This window comes from Sturnira hondurensis, unplaced genomic scaffold (assembly GCF_014824575.4).
Source record: "Sturnira hondurensis isolate 20B ecotype Veracruz unplaced genomic scaffold, ASM1482457v3 Scaffold0006413, whole genome shotgun sequence".
Classification (NCBI taxonomy): domain Eukaryota; kingdom Metazoa; phylum Chordata; class Mammalia; order Chiroptera; family Phyllostomidae; genus Sturnira; species Sturnira hondurensis.
Genome location: NW_028079044.1, coordinates 4,901,648 through 4,921,282, shown reverse-complemented (window position 1 = coordinate 4,921,282; position 19,635 = coordinate 4,901,648). Strand labels below are relative to the sequence as shown.

The window sequence follows — 19,635 nt, the reverse complement described above, 5'->3', positions numbered from 1 at the left end:
TGCTTGGGGCTGACTCATGAGCCGGTGTTCTTTTCAATTTGACACACTTGTCTGGTACATAAAGTAGCGGTAGCATTGCTGATGGTACTAAGCAGTTCTAGAACTTGGGTAGTTCCTGATTTCCTCTTCAAGATCTCTGGAATCCTTCACAACCTGTAAGTTGTTTTTCTATTTTTCCTTTCCCCCCACAGTGTGAGATAATTTCTCCCACAGGGTGTAAATCTGCTGCATTCCTGCCCTAACCTGTTGCAATCTCCTGGCACGGCCAAGTGCCCAGAAATGAGCTGGCAGTTCCGCGCAGTATTAATTCATATGGAGAGGGATATAATTTGGACTTTCCATTCTCAATACTGTCTTCTTTTTCTGTCATCATTTCTAGGGCCCCAGGTCACCATTAATGACAACCTAGAATGGAACTGCTGCATTGCAAGAGTTTGGGGGTGGAGTATTATGTGGGACTTGATGGGAAATTTTCCTTTAGAAGTAAGTTCATTTCTAAACAATTCTGGGAGCATAGTCACCTGGACTGAATGTCTACTCCATAAATTATCCAGCCCTTTTGTTCTGATGAAAGCACAGAACTAGGATAGATAAGTGATAGGCATAAATCAGGTTTTTTGGTGCTTGATACCAACAGTTTAGCCAAAATAGGATTTTAACAGCAAGAGTCGCAGTAAGTATTTCACTTGAATTAATTTTCTGGTTTTCTAGCACCGGGGTGAAGGCCAGGGCATTCAGATAGCCTTCTCATTTTAAAAATACTACCCCCCTGAGGGTAGAAAGGTAGTAAGATCCCAATTATTCAGAATAGCCAACATAGAGGAGTGTTACTTGATGGCTCAGACTAAAACGAAACCCTCTTTCTAAGTTCGTTTTGGACACGTGGACGCTGGAAGAGCAAGAGGGTGGCAGTTTCGGTTTTCTGTTCTTGCTCACTAGAAATGTGCCCGCTGCGTGCCTACCGCCACTGCTTTCCATGGTTGTTAACATTTCACATTCGCATCCATGATTTCTTGGCTTGGTTATTTGCATGGGTAGTTTCTTTTTGCTTTGCGGTCGTTTTCTGGCAATTCCCCTTGCTGAGCTCCTTTAGTAAATTTAATACTTTCAGAGAGCTGAGAGGAGAAAAAGAAGAATTCTTTTATATAAAGTTGGTTTGATTCAAGTTGTTACTATGGCTTGATGTACAAATTCTAACCTTCAAAGGACGAAACTGGACAACGATGCCAATTTAGGAGAAAACGTATTAAGCCCAGAGAGGCGCCCTTGCCAGACCGGAGGGCAGACAAGAGGCCACCACCTGCGGATAACGCGGGTGCCATCAGTCTGAGGTAGAGATCCCGTGGGTCGCTGTGGGCCCCCACCCTTCCCTCCTTCCTACCCTGTCCGCCTGCCCTTCCCGTCTGTCAGCGGTAGCCTATCTATATCTGGGAGCCTCGACTCCCGAGCGGTGGGGCGTGCAGAACGGGGAGCGGCCGGCCCCCCAACGCACTACGGCCCGTGAGGCTGAGAGCCTGCGACTGCAGGCGGGGCCCGGGGCCTGGGAGTCCGGCGCAGGGGGCGGCGCCCTCCGCGGCTCAGTGACTGCGCCTTTGCGCCCCCGGCTCTTCGCGGCTCCCGGGATGCGCGGAGGCGGCGGCGATGGCTATGGCGACGGTACCTCGAGCCCTGCCTCATCCCGGGCGGCGCGCGGAGCTGGGGTCCGGGCTGCGAGATGGAGGAGGAGGGGCGCCACTGCAGCCACCGGGCAGGTGAGAGGCCGCGGGCCCCTGCAGGAAGCGACTCCGCAGGGACAGGGAGGGTCGGGGCCCCGGAAAGCCGGGGGGTTAGCAAAGAATGCGCTGCGTTGGCCCAGGCCTGGCAGCCGCGCACCTGCAGTCCTGGCGCAGCTCGGGGGGTGGGGGTGGGGGTGGGGGGCAGCTATCTGGCCCCTGCCTGCCTTTCTGCCAGGTCCGGTGTGGCTGTGGAACTCCTTCCCTACCGCCCATGGCCTGGCTGAGACCTCCTCTCCCCACCAACCCTCTCCTGAGTCTTACAAGCTTCCTGGCCCGGCCTAGGCCCTCCTTACCTAACTCACCCCGGGAGTTCCTACCCATCGTCAGTCTCTGGCAGGGGTCGACGCCCCACCCCATCTCCATTGCATACCTAGACTGAGTTGGGGTGGTGGTGGGGTGCTGCACAGCTTCCCCACCCACCTCAGCCACTGACCCTACCCCACCGCGTCTGCTGCTCCGGGCTTTCCAGAGGTTGTTCAACTGGAGACGAAGAGCTTGAGCTCTGAAACCAGGTAAATCTTGCTTGAATCTTAGTAACCTTGGGCAAGTCATCCAACTTCCCTGAGGTTTTCCGGATCAGCATAAATACAATGGGATAATAATACAGTGTGTGAGGGTTGGACTCGGAAAATGCCTGTCCTTGAGAAATGAAAGGCATTATGAGTTAAAAAATGCATCTAGGTCCTGAGTTGACTTGGGAAAGATATAAAATGTAATAATGTACTAACATATTAAGACAACACACTAAATTACCAGACTTCACATATCTTAAGGTGAAATCACTGTCACAGTACAATAAATTTTTATTTACTATTCCTTGCTTACTAGTTACTTTAGGATCCCGCCTCCTCACTTGTAACAAGATGCACGTGTTATGAGTTCAGTCCATGTTTTTGTAGCTAATATGCCTGCTAAGACAGGTGTTCCAACTTAAAATTTTTCTTGGTTTATGATATTAATCACATTGTTCTCCAGAACCTATTTATGGTCCTAGAGATAAAGAGTACCTTGTAGTCTGGCATTGAAAAAAACGTTAGTAATATTTAATATTTAGTCACAGCAAATAGTATTCACTTACCCCCTCCTCACATCAATGAGTTTTGTAGCTCTGTCTTGACAACTTTGTTCCAAATTGTGATCTCAGCCTCCTCTTTCTTACAGTCCCAGAGTTAGTACTAGGACCTAGGTTTACTCACCCTCCATTTCCTTTATTTCTCCTCAGCCTTCTCTGCCAAAACCTTTACTTCTATTCTGTCTTCTGCTTTCTCCTTTTTCTCTTCAGCCTCCGATTGCTAATGTTTCCCCCCAAATTATCCCAATAGGAGTGATTTATCATTACTTTATACCAGAACCCTAATTATCAACTATGACAAAAATGTATACAGAAGTATGTTTAGTGTGTGTATTCAAACTTTGGGTTCCAAGAACTTTGACTTGGAAAGAGATTGCAATACCTACTGGGTAGGATTATATTGAGAATGAAATAAAGTTTGATAACTTATGGGAAGCATCTAGTATAAGTGCCTGGCAGTTAATCAGCACCCAGTAAATTTTTCCTGCTGTGACAATCTTCTGATCAGGGGCCCTTCCCTTGACCTTTTCGACATTTTGTTCAGCCTGGTGGTGAAGTGTGGGTTTTACAGGGTGACTGCCTGTTTCAGATTCGTGCTTTACCACTTTAGGTTGGGCGCTGTCTCTCTGACTCAGTTTCTTCATCCATAGAATGGACATAAGTTCGAGTAGCTGTCTCAGAGTTGTGAGGATTCAATACTCCAGTGCTGAGAAGAGGGGGTGGCACATTGTGAGCACTCAGTGAAGTCCACACACTAGTACTGATGCTGATCGTCACGTTCCCGACCTAGCAGTCTCTGTTAGTTTATAATCTATTGGGAAAATGTTTAGTTTGTGAAAAAATGATAACTGTACAGAAGTGCACTTTGCCCCTCATCTGCCCCAAACCTCCTTTCCTCCCGCCTCTTACCAGACTAATATTGATTTGTCATTTCATTTTCCTTTTGACAACTCCAGTTCCAAATATGTCCTAGCTGGGGGTCCTCATAACTTTCCTCCTTCCACTTCTTCAGTATTGTCCACTTACTCAATGTTTCTCTTAGCATCCTAATTCCAGATTCTTCACCCTTCTAGTTTCCCCCAAATTAATCTCTGCTTCCCTCTTCACCCCTGCTCATCTCCCTATTTCCAAAGAGGAAACCCTTGGGGTTGGGCTCGGGGGGTGGCGAGGAGAGTTTGTTATAAACATTAGTATCAACTCTGCTCTTCCTGTCTCCTCACATTGGGTTTTCTCTTCCACTTCCCTTTTCATCAGTTCATCCTAATCCTCTCATTAACAATAAAAAACATAGTAAAAGGGTATCTTTTTCACCATGTATCAAAAAATGTTCAGAAACAGACCACAATCTTAAGTGAAAACAATAAGCTACCCATTATTATTATTTTTAAATTTCTAATCATTAAGAAACTTAAGGTCAGGAGCTGCATTCTTCTCTCTCACTGAACTTTTGTAAGGAAAGTACAGAAAAGCCTGCCTCACTTCCCAGGGGAGACATTCATCCCGCTGCCGTGGGTACCCGCCCTGACCGACCGTTGTGAACACAGACGACATCATCACCTCCCTTCGTGAAGGACACCAGTCAGTTACGTGGGCATCCCCGGGACGGCAGTCTGTCTGATAGTCACTGGCACAGCCATGCCCGTTGTGGAAGGCCGAGAGGCTTCTGACCCTGCGTGGTCCTCAGCTGCTTCTTGGAGCCCCCAGTAATCCCTCACTGACCTAGCCCCTTCCTCTGCATCCCATGATCCAGCAACCCAAAGGGTTAACCTCTGGCAGAGCTGGAGGCCTCAGCTTGAGCTGGCGGCTAAATATTCTGAACATCAACCCCGGACCTCCCCAGTGCTACTGGCTATTCCTGAACTGCTGGATGAAAGCAAATTCCTTTTGGTTGTCAAGAGCACTCCCTGCATCAGGCTCCAAGAACAACTTCAGCTGTCCCACTTGGAAGCATCTTTGGGAACAGGGTGGGCACCAAGTCACTCAGGGCTTTTGGATTTGGAATAACAGAAGGCTTTTGTGAGTGTACTTTAAATCTCATTGCAAAATAGCGGGGAGAAAGGTTACAAAAATAAAGGAGCAAGAAGAAAAACAAGTTCTTTCTTTAAAGCAGAGGGTGTGTCTGACTCACTTTTTTACCCACAGCACCTGACATAAAGCTGGCATGCAGTGTGCACATGGTCAGTGTAAACTGCAGGAATGAATGCGTGCGTGGGCGCGTGCCTCCTGCTTCATCATGAAGATGCTCTTGTTGGAATAATGACAACTCACATTTATAGGGCAGTCTAAAGTTTACAAAGTGATGCTTTGTACCTTGTAAATCTCAACTATAATTCTGATACTCTTCATTACTTTCATTTTTTCCCTCAAATGTAGTCCTACACAAAGTTTTTTTTTTCCAAAGGAGTGTATGGAGATAGCCAAGAAATCACAAACAGGGAGGAGAAATTGTAAGTAAAGGCAATTAAAGGGTTCTTCTTTGGGAAGGAAATAGGATTTGTTAGTGAGTTATGTAAAGGGCCACAGTACACTTCAGCAATACCCTCTGCTCATATTTTCAGCACGTGCTGGTCACCCCAGCCCTGCTACAGAGACCTGTCCCTTGCCCTCACAGTGGAAAACCAGTGTCCTAAGACCTCAGATTAGCTGGATAATTGTATTTGGAGGTGTGTGTGTCTTTTCTGTATTGGGCCGTCTGTGCACTGGGTCAGAGCTGACAAACTCTCGTGCTTTTCTCAAAAATCACGAGATCACTCTACTTTCTGTTTCAGGAGATGCCTCTTTGTGCGCAGGCTTTTCTGCCTCAGGTCTCTTTTGTCATATATCACTCATCTGTGAGCCCGAGGCCCTGACTCCCTTCCCGCAGAAGGAAGAGACCTTTCTCTCTGAAGATGAACTCAACGGACCACCTCCAGGATGCTCCCAACACCACCTTGCTCCCCGAGCCTCACTTCCCAGGGGGGAACCATACCGCTCTCCAGGGGGACCCCCAGGGTCTCACCCACACAGCCACTTTGGTGACCTGTACTTTCCTACTCATGGTCATCTTCTGCTTGGGCTCTTATGGCAACTTCATTGTCTTCTTGTCCTTCTTTGATCCAGCCTTCAGGAAATTCAGAACCAACTTTGATTTCATGATCCTGAACCTGTCCTTCTGTGACCTCTTCATTTGTGGAGTGACAGCCCCCATGTTCACCTTCGTGTTGTTCTTCAGCTCCGGCAGGAGCGTCCCGGATGCCTTCTGCTTCGCTTTCCACCTCACCAGTTCTGGCTGCATCCTCATGTCCCTCAAGACGGTGGCCGTGATCGCCCTGCACCGGCTCCGCATGGTGCTGGGGAAGCAGCCCGACCACTTGGCCTCTTTTCCCTGCACCTTGCTCCTCGCCGTGCTGCTCTGGGCCACCAGCTTCACCCTCGCCACCTTGGCCACCCTGAAAACCAGCCAGTCCCACCTCTGCCTTCCCATGTCCAGTCTGATTGCCGGGGACGGGAAAGCCGTGCTGTCTCTCTACGTGATCGACTTCGCCTTTTGTGTTGCTGTGGTGTCTGTCTCTTACATCATGATTGCTCAGACGCTGTGGAAAAATGCCCAAGTCAGAAAGTGCCCCCCTGTAATCACGGTGGATGCTTCCAGGCCACCGCCCTTTGTGGGGGCGCCTGTGAAGGGAGGTGGAGAGCCCGCCCACTGCGCCATGCCAGCCCTCTACAGGAACCAGAATTACAACAAACTGCAGCACATACAGACCCATGGATACACCAAGAGCCCTAACCTGCTGCCAACCCCTGCAGCCAGCCGGCTGCAGCTGGTCTCAGCTGTCAATCTCTCCACGGCTAAGGATTCCAAAGCGGTGGTCACCTGCGTGATCATCGTGCTGTCTGTCCTGGTGTGCTGTCTTCCCCTGGGGATTTCCTTGGTGCGGGTGGTTCTGTCCAGAAGTGGGAGCTTCGTCCTTTACCAGTTTGAACTGTTCGGGTTCACCCTTATATTTTTCAAGTCAGGATTAAACCCTTTTATATATTCTCGGAACAGCGCGGGGCTGAGAAGGAAAGTGCTCTGGTGCCTCCAGTACGTAGGCCTGGGTTTTTTCTGCTGCAAACAGAAGACTCGTCTTCGAGCCATGGGCAAAGGGAACCTTGAAGTCAACAGAAACAAGTCCTCCCATCACGAAACAAACTCTGCCTACATGTTGTCCCCAAAGCCCCAGAAGAAATTTGTGGACCAGGCCTGTGGCCCAAGTCAGTCGAAGGAAAGTGTGGTCAGTCCCAAGCTCTCGGCTGGACATCAATACTGTGGTCAGAGCAGCTCAACGCCGGTCAACACGCGGATGGAGCCGTACTACAGTGTCTACAACAGCAGCCCGTCCCAGCAGGAGAGCGTCCCGCGTCGCTCACAGCCGGTGAACTCCTTTGGATTTGCCAGCTCCTATATTGCCATGCATTACCACACCACTAATGACTTAATGCACGAATATGACAGCACTTCCGCCAGGCAGATTCCAGTCCCCTCTGTTTAGAGTCACAGAGACTGGAGGATCTTGTGTGAACTTTTTTTGTTTCTGATACTAATTGATTTTCTTTCACTTTTGTGAGACCAGTAGTAGAAAAAAGAAAGATTCAACTAAGCAGTTGGCGGTTATGATTCTCTTTGGTCTGAAGAACTAGCATCTCTTGGTTTGCTTTGTGCTTTCTTGACACGTTAAGATTTAATGTAAAAGTGTATTATTTAGATTTTAACCCTGACCTGTGTTCCAATCTTTTATACTAAATTTCCAAATAGATGCTCTGCCTCCGTTTAAAGGGATGACTCATGCTACTGTGTTAAAGGAGAGGGTGAACTGATGGTGACCATCTGAGTGAGTGTTATGGTCCTTCCAAGTATGTATGAGCTGGGTGTTTTAAAGAATGTGAGGGTCTGATCTTTGCTGAGATATTCTTTTTATGAATTGAATTACAGATGTTGATTCTCTGAAGTACTGAAATGGGGAAAATACACTTTTTTTGATAGCAGATGTATTTGAATAAATAATATATTGTTAAAGCAGAAAATCAGAAATTTATTATCTGTAATGATCTTTACCCCCAAATACACAGGTATTAGGGACTTTCCTAAGGCAGTCAACCAAGAATATAGTATTATGACTTTTATTATTTCTTACTAGAGACATTGCTCTGTGCCAATCGAGTAGCTGTTTAGTTTTTTTTTAAAGGAAGATGTGGAGAAGGGGGAGGGGACTGCAGCACGGCTCCCATCCCCTGGTTCTCCACCTACGGTCCTGCCGGCCATTTTGCACAAGAGATTGCCGAGGAAATTCAACAACGAAGCCAGTAAGAGAGACATGGTGGAAGTACAACCAGGGTCCAGCCTGATGACGGGAGGGGCCAAGCGAGGCGTCCCAAACCCTTGGCTCTTGGAGGAGCCGGAGGAGACCAGAGGCTTGGGTTTTGACGGAATCCGTCAATGACAGCAGACAAATCACGCAAGGACAGGACACAGGCCTTGATGCCCGTTCTGTCCTCAGCGGCCAGAAGCAAATGCGGCGAGGGAGAGGGGACGGGCTGGATGAACAAAATGAGATGATCGATGGCCTCGCCAACCTGGGGGAAACAGACGAGTAGGTTCGCACCAGGCACGTGAACTTGGGGGGCAGAAAGTCAGCATCTTGCGGGATGATAAAGGTCATTCAGCTGCTGCTGGCAGCCGTCCGGGTCGTTGCGGTCTGGCCTGCCAAGTAGTGGCAATAGAGGGACCAGCAGTCGTGACCTGCCGGTGAGGGAGGACTGCTCAGCACCCTTTTGGTACATGAAACCTGCTCCCAGTAAACTCCCTCAAAGCTCGGGGGGAAAGAAAAAGATGTTTGTCCATGGTAAAAGCGAATCATTCTATTTCGGAATGGCCTTAACCCAGGAATCCTAGTGGAGAAGACTGCCCCTGCGGAAGGGGTGTGCTGTTCTGGGGAGAGTCGGTGCGGTGAGGGTCCCCTCAGCCGGATGCTGTTATGTGGAAACCCACCCCGACTGTTGCGTGTCGGACGATCTTTGTCATTTCCCAAGAAGGGATAAGGATGAGAATGGGAGAATGGGAATGTTTCGATTTATACTTTCCTTCCGTGGGAGAATGGCTTGTTAACAATCTGACAAAAAGTTTCCAAGTAACTATTCAGAAATATTTTTTGTCTTATCTATTATTGTGGTGGAGAAATTCTTATCTATTTTTAAACAAATTGTGTGAGCTCCTGCCCATCAATCTTAAACTGGAGATGGGCAATAAGGAAAAATAGATTAAGTATTTCTACACCTAAAACTAATTTTATTATATACTCTGATTTCTAGCATAACAACTGTAAATTCATATTTTTATGTAGACATATTTTCATTCTACAGTTAGCATTTGAACTTATTATAGTTTTGGAACAATAACTGCTAGCACAAGATGAGCATCAAGAAACAAAACCTATCTTTAAACATTGTATTCAAGAACCGTTATTGCATATTGGAAGGCATTCTATTCCTGTGGATGAAAGAGCGTCAGCTTACAGCGCCCCCTGCAGGCTGTTCCCAAGCATAGAGGCCTGGAGAAGACATGGGAGCTGCTCAGCCTCCTCTCGCAGCACTTACCTTTCAGTGTTGCCAGTCATTTGTTTCTGAGACTGAAGTATGAGATGTGGGTTTAATTTTTTTCTAATTTACTTTTTAGGGCTCTCCTTCCCTTCTTTCTTTATTTTTGCTATTCAATTTTATAATAGAAAATATCCACTCTTTTTTTTTTGGTAATTGAATGCTATTTTTGGAAGTCACTATGACCTGTTTCACATGTGCTTTTATATTTTTACTGTAATTCTGTTTTCACTTATTAATGCTCTCATGAGATAGGTTAGTATATTACCTCTTTTTTTGTGAACAAAGAAGTATGAGATCTAATATCTTCTCCCAAGAACATTTGAAGAATTGTGGCAATTTAGAAATCAGACTTTCTCTAAAATCAGAGCCTGGTATTTATCCTAATAAGCCAGATGGCTTCATAGTTAATAATATTAAGGAGATATTTCACACTTTTAAAGGTATGTCTTTCTTTTGTGGCCAGGCATTTCAAATGTAATTCAATAGAAGACTTTTTTAAAGTAATTTCTACTTGTAAAATTAAAGATGACAGGTTTCCGATGTGACCTTTGAGATGACTCATTTGGGGGAGGTAAAGAAAAGTAAGTATGTGCATACGAGGCCTTCAGTCTCTTTGTGCTCATCAGTGAATTATTGATTTCATTTGCATGGAGTACATGTGGGCTAGGCTCTTAGCCCTCCTCCAGATCTGTATCTGCAGGTACAGATCTACAGATACAACTTCTCTCTCCATAAGGGCTAAAATTAGCACTAAAAGTACTGAGAATTCAGTGGAATGCGACTAATTATCAGGGCATATTAATCAGTTCTCTTAATGCTTTACAGTGATGCAAATCATGTGTATATTTCAAGCATTTTATAATTGTTCTGATGTTAACCATTAGGCCAGATTTGTATTTCTGATGCTTTTAATGTTCTTTTAAAATAATGTTTGGAAAATAAAAAATATTGAAAATTCTAACATTTCTGAGTATCAGATGGCCATATTATGACTTTTCTGTGGAATCATTTGAAAACCAACAGAGAATGACAGTGATCATTATTGTACAAGAGATAATAAATTGATGCTCAGAGACAGTTATTTTCCTTAAGAGATGAAATAACTTGATATTTTGTAGCATGCATAAATGTTGAAACTAAGAATAACTCCAGCCCTGGCTGGTATGGCTCAGTGGACTGAGTGCCAACCTATGAACCCAGGGGTTCACCAGTTCAATTCCCAGTCAGGACACATGCCTGGGTTGCAGGCCAGGTCTCTAGTTGGGGGCAACTAGAGAGGTAACCATGCAAGAGGTAACCACACATCAGTATCTCTCTCCCTTCCTCTCTCCCTTTCCCTCTCTCTAAAAATAAATAAATAAATGCGAAGGATAATTATTCATTAAACTAAGTTTCTCAACTGGTAGGAAAAGTCCTGAGTAAACATTTAAAAAACTTCTTTGAAACAGATTAAAATCTGGAGAAATACACAGAGTTTTAGAATTTGTAGTTTATCAATCAGAGCTTGGTTTGGAGAATCAGAAAATATTAACTGAAGCAGAAAAGGACCGAACTACAGGAAATTAGATGTCTACAAACTCATTAGAAGTTCAGGACCCTGCAACATGATTCCAGGAAGGACTGCACAATACACGCTGCCGTCCGATGAGCCAGGAGAGCTCCCACTTCTGCTACAACTAGGAAGGGAGAAAGTCCCTCAGCCTCCCTGGACTTTGACTTCAAGGGCACCCTGTTGAAGTAGTTATGCCGTCACCTCCACCTCTCACCCTCCTGACATCTCCGAAGCAAGTGGCTGGACCACAGCACTGCTGCGGAAAAGGTGTGGCAGGGTGCATTGAGTTGGTGGAACCCAGGTGGCGTGTATAGCCCTACCTTCCTGCAAATCTGGAAACTGGTTACACTACAAAGGCAAACTAAAAGGAGGTCGGAACAGATGCTGACTCGCGATCTCTGTCCACAGCGGGCCACCTTTGTAGTCCTCACCATTTGTATTCACCCTCAGGCATTCTCCCCCTTGAAACAAGGCAACTTCTCTCATTTAAACAGAAATATGCCTTCTTTCCTCCAGCCTGGCTGCTTTTATTGTTGTCTAGATCTTTGGTGTTCTGCAGTTTTAATATGATATGTTTCTTTCTATGTAGGTTAGGATTTGCTGGACTCCGTGAGCCTATGTCCTCATGTCTTTCGTCGGTTCTGGACAATTATCTTTTCAAATACAGTTTCCGCCCCATCTTCTCTACACTTACCTTGGATTTCCCGCCCCCCGTGTCTTTGTTTCTTTGTTGTACAGTTGTGCACTGTATAATGACATTTTGGTCAAAGGCAGACCACATACACAATGGTGAGCCCATCAGATCATAATGGAGCTGGAAAATTTCTAGTGATGTAACCATTATAAGGTCATTGGGAACCCCATTACTCACATGTTTGTGGTGATGCTGTGTCAACAAACCTGTGCTGCCAGTCATAGAAAAATATAGCACATACAGTTGTGTACAGTACAGGCTACTTGATAATAAACTGATTTATGTATTTACTGATTTACATATTTACTATACTTTTCATTGTTATATGAGAGTGTACTCTTTCAACTTATGAAAAAGGTTTGCCATAAAACTGTGCTGTGTTGTACTGGCCACAGTCTCATACATCTCGTGTTTACTGTGAATTTTAACTGCATCATTTTCCTTTGTGCTGGATTTAATCTCGTGTTATTTTGTTCATAACGGCCCCTAAGTGTGCAAAATACACTGCTAATGTGGCTAGTGAGAGGCCACATTGGGTGATTGACCTATAACCAAAATTAAAAGGGATCAAGGTGGCAAATGAGCTTGCCAGGCAGGTGTGCCCCAGCCCACCACAGCTACAACCCGAAGGGTAAGAATGAAGTGACAGAAGCTGTGGAAGGATCTGTTTCAGTGGAGGTGAGTAAACTAACCAAAATTTGGGAAGGCCTCTGTCAGACAGAGAGGAGCTTCTAATGACCTGGAGTGAAGGCCAGACACAGAAGTGTGTCCGTCTCAGCGTCGTGACGATCCTGGCCAAAGCAAAAGTCTGTCTTCTTCAGAGAAAAGGCCAGATGCAACTACAGTGTTGGGCTTACTGCTAGCTCCGGGTGGTTTAAATGAATCAAGGCTTGTTACTCATCACAGAATGTGGAAGTGAGTGGGGAGTATGCAAGTTCGGACAGGAAGGCAGATGAAGAAAAGTGTTATACATTTCTAGATAGGCAGATTGTGGAAGGAAAGTACTTGCCAGAGCAAATATTCAGTGCGGATGAAGCCTCTCTATTCTGGAAACTGATGCCTGAAAAGATAGCCAAATCAATGCTGGTTGAAGGTTTTTGAGGACAGGATGAGAGTCTTGCTTGAGAGCAGTGTCGCAGGCTACTAATGAACTCCCTCTGTGATCCGGCATGGTGAGAACCCCATGCCTTCAAGCACATCAGGAAACACACACTGCCAGTGCACTACAGGGACAACGAGAAGTCATGGATGGCCCAGCTCCTCTTCCAGGATGCCCTCCTGAATTGCTATGCTGGTGAAATGGAGAAGTACTGTTTGAAGGGTAACATATCTTACAAGATTTTGCTTATTGTTGATAATGCTCCCAGACATCTTCCTTTTATTGGTGTGTTTCATCCCAAAATCAAAGTGGTGTTTCTTCCTTCAAACACCACCTCTTTGATCCAACCAATGGATCAAGAGCAGCTTTTTAGCCCTGACTGGTGGGCTCAGTGGGTCGGGTGTCATCCCGCAAACTGAAGGGTGGCCAGTTTGATTCCCAGTCAGGGCCGTGCCTGGGTTGCAGGCCAGATCCTTGGGTGGGGGCGTGCAAGAGGCAAACCATAGATCGTCCTCTCACACATCAATATTTCTCTCCCTCTTTCTACCTTCCCTTCTCCAAAAATAAGTAGATAGATAGATAAATAAATAAATAAATAGATAGATATTTTAAAATAAAAGAGAAAGGGAGTTATAGTAGGTTTTAAGACTTGCTATCCAAGAAGGGCCTTTGTCCAGGTTATTGCTGCAAGTGAGGAAGAGACTGATGCAATCCTGGAACAATTACAACATTTGCATCAAGAACCTTGCTTGAGTTTGGGGCAGTGTCACCGAAGAGTGTATGAATGGTGTCTGGAAGAAGACTCTGGAGAGTTTGGTCCAATGACCTCAAAGAATTTGCCAAGGATGAGGAGTTTGCGAAAATCAACAAGGTAGTGGTTGAGATAGCAAACAAGACGAGGTACTTTGACCTGGGTGTGGATAGAGACGGCACCAAGGGGCTCCCAGACGTGGTCCTGAGGAATTGACTAATGGGGAATTGTTGGAGCACGCAGCTGAAGAAGAGGCAAGAGGAAAGGAAGCTTCAGAAGGAAAAGAACTGTCCCCCACCACCGAAAATTCACAGAGAAGGGTTTAGCAGAAGCTTTTGCAGAACTCAACAAATTCCTTGAAAAATTTGAAAACATGGACCCTGAAAATAAAAGATTTTCCTTAATAGAGTTAATAAAGTGTTCATGGTGCATTATCTGCTTATAAGCAAATCTAGGATGCGAGTAAGAAACCAACCAAGCAAACTGTTGTGGACATATTTCTGCAAACATGACTCCTTTGGCAGAGCCTAAGGCAGGTCCTTCAGGGGGAGTCCCAGAAGAAGGCCTTGTTATCATAGGAGATGACAGCACCAGGTGTGTCACTGCCCAGGATGACCGTCCGGTGGGATGCGCTGAGGAGGTCGAGGACAGTGATGTCGGTGATCCTGACCCTGCCTAGGTCCAGGCTAATGTGTGAGTTTCTTCATTTTTAAATAAAACGTTTATCAAGTAAAAAATTAGAAAAAAGAATAAGGATAAAAGGAAATATTTTTGTACAGCTGTACCTTGTGTTTGTGTTTTAAGCTAAGTGTTATTACAAAAGGGTTTTTTTTGAAAAGTTAAAAAAAATAAAAGTTCCTAAGTAAAAATGTTACCAGTAAGCTAAGGTTAATTTATTGTTTAAAAAAAGAAAACTATTTTAAAATAAAGTTAGTGTAGCCTAAGTGCAGTGGGTATAAAGTCTACAGTGGTGTATAGTAATGTCCCAACCTTCGCATTTATTCTCTGCCACCAACTCCCCTAGAGTAACTTCCAGTCCCGCAAACTCCATTCATGCAGGTGCGCCATTTTTAACGTTTTATACCACATTTTTACTGTACTTTTTCTATGTTCAGATACACAAACACTTTCTGTTGTGTTATAGCTGCCTACCGTATTCAGTGTATAGTACCATGCTGTACAAGTGTGTAGCCTAAGACTGATAGGCTACACACACCACATAGCCTGTATGTGTGGCACGCTGTACCGTGTGGCTCTGTGTAAGCGCACTCCGTGAAGTCTGTGCAGTGACGAAATCGCCTAGCAACGTGTTTCTCAGAACGTGTGTATCCCTGTCATGAAGATGCCTGACTGTATTCTGAATGATTTCTTCCAATTTACCTTCCAGTTCATGAGTTCTCTCCTTACCTAAATTTAATCTGTTAAAATGGATCAATAACTCTCTAATGTTAACTATTACTACTATTTTTCCTTTCTAGAGATTTTATTTGATCATTTAAAAAAACTGTTAAATTATAATTTTAGAGTTTTCAGTTTCTACATATATTTAAAAGTGAACTGTTTATTTTTTAAACAGAATAAGGATAGTGTACTAAAACAACTTTGATAATTTCGATATTTTATTTTTTAATAAGCCTCTGGTCTATTATCTTGGTTGGCCCTCCCTCATGGTGCCTTGTTTCCTTCGTGCTTTGTTTATTTTTATTCCGAGCTGCTAATTTTCCCTAACAAATTTTTCTGTGAAAATTCTTGCCCCTTGTTGAGAACACTGGTTTATATGAAGGCGTGTTCCTCCAGAAAAAATTCACACCGACTTCTTTCTTCCAGGCACCTAAGTGTATTACCAATCCAAGACTGCTTTAAAATGAACTTGTAGTGTTTTGAAACTACCTAGGTTGTATGAGGGGTGCTTAGCTACAGGGTCTAGTGCAAATATACCCCCTTTTATTTCAAAATCATAAGCATGTAATTCTGTAACATAACAATATCACATTCAAGCACTCCACATGACATTTTAAGTGAAATGTTCAAATTAAAACTGTAAATTATTACAGCCATATTATTACCCTACTGACCACACTCAAGCAGGCGTTACTTCTGCTGAACCCTGTATAAGGCAGTAAACTTGTGGAGACAACCTATACGGGATTTTTCTCCCCGTTTCCCGGTTAACTTCCAAAACAACGTTTCTTGAGGTCCTCTAGAAATCCAGTAGCTTGGAGGTAAGTTTTCTTTTTCTTTGTCTCTGCCCTGAGGATACAGATCTTTGGGGATCTCAGTTTTATGGGGAATGGATCTCCTTTTAAGAGGAGGTGAGGGTCATCAAATTTGAAGTTCCGTTTCTGTAGGTTTGGCAGATGCCTTCAGGGCAAAAGTACCCACCATCGTTCACTTACCTCTTAATGTTATTTTCTCTTGTATTTCTGCTTTGTAATCTTTTACTTCCTTATTGGCTCTTTGGTGCTTTTAAAGAATGCTTTGGAGGAGGTTCTGAAGTTGAAATGTTTATTGCTACCTAAATCAAAGCAGCATGGTCATTACTATTAACCCCCCCTGTATCAACCCAAACTGCTCCATTTAATAATAATAGTATCTACATTGATTGGCATATGCATCACTACCTAGCAGGCACCTTACCTGTGAGGCAGGTACTATAATTATTCCCCATTTACATGTAAGGAAACCGAGGGGTTTGGAAAACGTAGGCAGCTTCGTGCAAGCCACACACTGTCGTGTTCTCTCATCTTTTTTGGCCATAATCCACTGTAAGGAGTACACTTCATACCAACTCAGTTCATTTGTACTTACGATAGTTTCATCGAACAGCTCTTACTACAGGCAGCGCACTCTGCACTCTGATGTTCATGGGACTGGAGCCCCATCATTACAACCTCTTTTACCCATAATTCCCCCACTGAAGGCCTTAATTCCAAACACAGTCATCTTGGAGGTTAGAACTTCAAATATGAATTTTTTGGGGGGGACACACGATTCAGTCCATAACAATTACATGTAATTTTTACTGGCTGTCTCCCCCACTGGAATAAAGCTCTCATAGGGTAAACACTGGCTATTTTGTTCAGCACCAAATCTTTTGTACCTACCTGTCCCTGGCCCTAGTGGAATAAACTGTTGAATAAATGAATCAAATAATAAGTGATTGAATGTATGTATGAAGCCTGGAAATAATTCCAACCCAAATCTCTGGCTGGCTGGCTTATAATTTCCCCGTGCTTTTCACTTTTTCAATCTCTCCCTGTAGTCCCAGGGTGATGATTGCAGGACTCTAACGACAGGGGCCGTGGGGCTTGATTTAGAAGGATTTCAAGGCCCGTTGTCTGTTTCCTCAGAGCATCTTTTCCCAAGGGACCACCTGGCTGTCCAGGAGCTGCCGGCCAGCCCACATTCTTTCTCATTGGAAACGCTTGGCTCATTCGGCAGACTGAGGACTCTGACAAGGAAAGTACCGTCTTCAGCAGCCACAGGAGTTAGAGGAGAACAGGGGTAACTGGTTCTGGCAGGGAGGGAAGGGAGGACACCAGTTACTTTTAAAGTATATGGCACTTTGAATAGAGGTACAGATTTAGTGAAATTTTGCTTTCTATGAGATAGTTAACGGGCAACCTCTTTTGGTCCAGTACCTTTGATATTGATTATACCAAAGTAAAGATACCACTTCATGGCTTATGGACAAATGAGTGCATTTTCCTTCCTCTGACCCAGTAAACAGGTAATTTTGCTTTTTTAAAACTGCACTTAACTGGTGCCAGAGTAAGTTCAGTTTGTTTCTCTGGGTTCCATTTGTGTGCAGTTTGCGCCTTTGACACTTCCCAGAACCTTCGGCTGCCTGTCTCGAGCATGCTGATGAGTGGGAGATCCTTCAACTGACTCCCCATGTGGGAATCTTGATTTTCATGCAAAGCCTGATGTTTTTTGCAAAGTGCAGCTTGTTCAGATGCCGGATAGACCTTAAAAAGTGGAGCAATTCACAAAGAGTGCTTTGTGCCTCTTTTCTGTGGCTGCAGCGCTAGGATCGGTTTTGTGACCTTTCTAAACGCTTCAGGTTCAGCACATGCCAGGTCCCATATTAGCAAGGTCTAATGAGAGCTTTTTGCTCATTCGTTTGACATTAGGAGGAAAGTATGTCAAAGAAATGATAAGAGCTGAGTTGATTAATATTGTTCTGAGGAAAGATATGACTGGGCATTGTTCTTCACGGAGACCGTAATGTTAAACACTTTCTCTGTTGGTACCTGAGAACCAGAATGTTTTCAGTTCATGGAGCTGGAGACTGAAAACACAACTGTTGCTCTGACCAGTGTGGTTCAATTGGTTGAGCATCATCCTGCAAAGCAAAAGGCTGCTGGTTCGATTCCTGGTCAGGGCACATTCCTGGGTTTGTAGGCCTCGTCCTAGTTCGGGTGTTCGTGAGAGTCAACTGATCAACGTTTCTCTCCCTATTTCCCTCCCTTCCCCATTCTAAAAATAAACAAACAAACAAATAAATAAAATTAGAAAAAAGAAAATGCAGTTTTTTTCTTGACCTTAGAAATTAGAGATTTTAATTCCATCACTGCCAATGAATGGGGGAAATAAAACAGAGACACATACACTGTACTCTTTTAAAAAATATTTTATTGATTATGTTATTACAGTTGTCCCATATTTTTCTCCCTTTTATTCCTCATGCACACGCCCCCACACTTAGTTCATGTCCACGGGCCGTACATGTAAGTTCTTTGGCCTCTCCCTTTCCTATACTATTCCTAAGCTCTCTCTGCCTATTTTGTACCTACCAATTATGCTTCTTATTCCCTGTGCCTTTTCCCCATGCTCTCCCTCCCTCTCCCCACTGATAACCCTCCATGTGATCTCCATTTCTCTGATTCTGTTCCTGTTCTAGTTGTTTGCTTAGTTTTCTTTTTTAAGATTCAGTTGTTGATAGTTGTGAGTTTGTTGTCATTTTACCATTCATGTTTTTGATCTTCTTTTTCAATAAGTCCTTTTCACATTTCATATGAGGGCTTGGTAATGATGAACTCCTTTAACTTGACCTTATCCGGGAAGCACTTTATCTGCCCTTCTATTCTAATGAAAGCTTTGTTGGATAGAGTAAACTTGGATGGAGGTCCTTGCCTATCATTACTTGGAATACATCTTTCTAGCTCCTTCTTGCCTGCAAGGTTTCTTGTGAGAAATCAGTTGATAGTGTTATGGAAAATCCTTTCTCTTATAGGTATAGACAGAGGTATAGATATCTCTTATAGATATAAGTACCTGTCTCCTTTTCTCTTGCTGCCTTTAAGATTCTCTCCTCTTTAATCTTGGGTGATGTAATTATGATGTGTCTTGGTGTGTTCCTCCTTGGGACCAACTTCTTTGGGACTCTCTGAGCTTCCTGGACTTCCTGGAGGTCTATTTCCTTTGCCAGATTGGGGAAGTTCTCCTTCATTGTTTTCAGATAAGTTTTCAATTTCTTGCTCTTGTTCTTCTCCTTCTGGTACCCCTATGATTTGGATGTTGGAATGTTTAAAGTTATCCAGGAGGTTCCTAAGCCTCTCCTCATTTTTTTTGAATTCTTGCTTCTTTATTCTTTTCTGGTTGGATGTTTCTTTCTTCCTTCTGCTCCAAACCATTGATTTGAGTCCCAGTTTCCTTTCCACCACTGTTCATTCCTTGTACATTTTCCTTTATTTCACTTTGCATAGCCTTCACTTTTTCCTCTATTTTGCAAGCATACTCAACCATTTCTGTGAGCATCCTGATTACCAGTGTTTTTAACTGTGCATGTGATAGGTTGGCTATCTCTTTATTTCTTAGTTCTATTTTTGGAGCTTTGATCTCTTCTTTCATTTGGGCTATATATATTTTTTGTCTCTGAGGGCCTGTTACATAGTAAGTGGTGGAGCCTTAGGTGTCACCAGGGTGGGGCAACCCACACTGCTGTGTTGTGGCACTGTATGTGGGGGAGGGGTTTAAGAGGGAACAGTGGCACTTGCTCCACTCTCTGCCGGATTTCAGTGACTTCCCCTGCTACCCACAATCAAATTTGGCCCTTCTGGTGCTGATTCCTGGGC

The 19,635-nt window shown here is 44.3% G+C and overlaps 1 protein-coding gene across 5 annotated transcripts; it reads left to right on the top strand.

Annotated features, from left to right (window-relative positions):
* Window positions 1–1,205: 1,205 nt before the first annotated feature.
* GPR75 (G protein-coupled receptor 75) lies at window positions 1,206–10,635 on the top strand. Of its 5 annotated transcripts, none has more exons than XM_037047892.1 (3): window positions 1,536–1,751; window positions 4,334–4,863; window positions 5,616–10,635. In XM_037047892.1, exon 3 carries the CDS (start codon window positions 5,736–5,738, stop codon window positions 7,356–7,358), a length of 1,623 nt encoding a protein of 540 aa, XP_036903787.1. In that variant the 5' UTR covers window positions 1,536–1,751; window positions 4,334–4,863; window positions 5,616–5,735; the 3' UTR covers window positions 7,359–10,635. The 5 variants fall into 5 exon arrangements, with proteins under 5 accessions (XP_036903789.1, XP_036903787.1, XP_036903788.1 ...); XM_037047893.1 differs by having other exon boundaries at window positions 4,252–4,811; XM_037047891.1 differs by having other exon boundaries at window positions 4,252–4,863.
* Window positions 10,636–19,635: the final 9,000 nt, after the last annotated feature.

Excerpts from the sequence above, each read along its gene's own strand:
- GPR75 (XM_037047890.1), top strand. The coding sequence starts at position 5,736 with ATGAACTCAACGGACCACCTCCAGGATGCTCCCAACACCACCTTGCTC.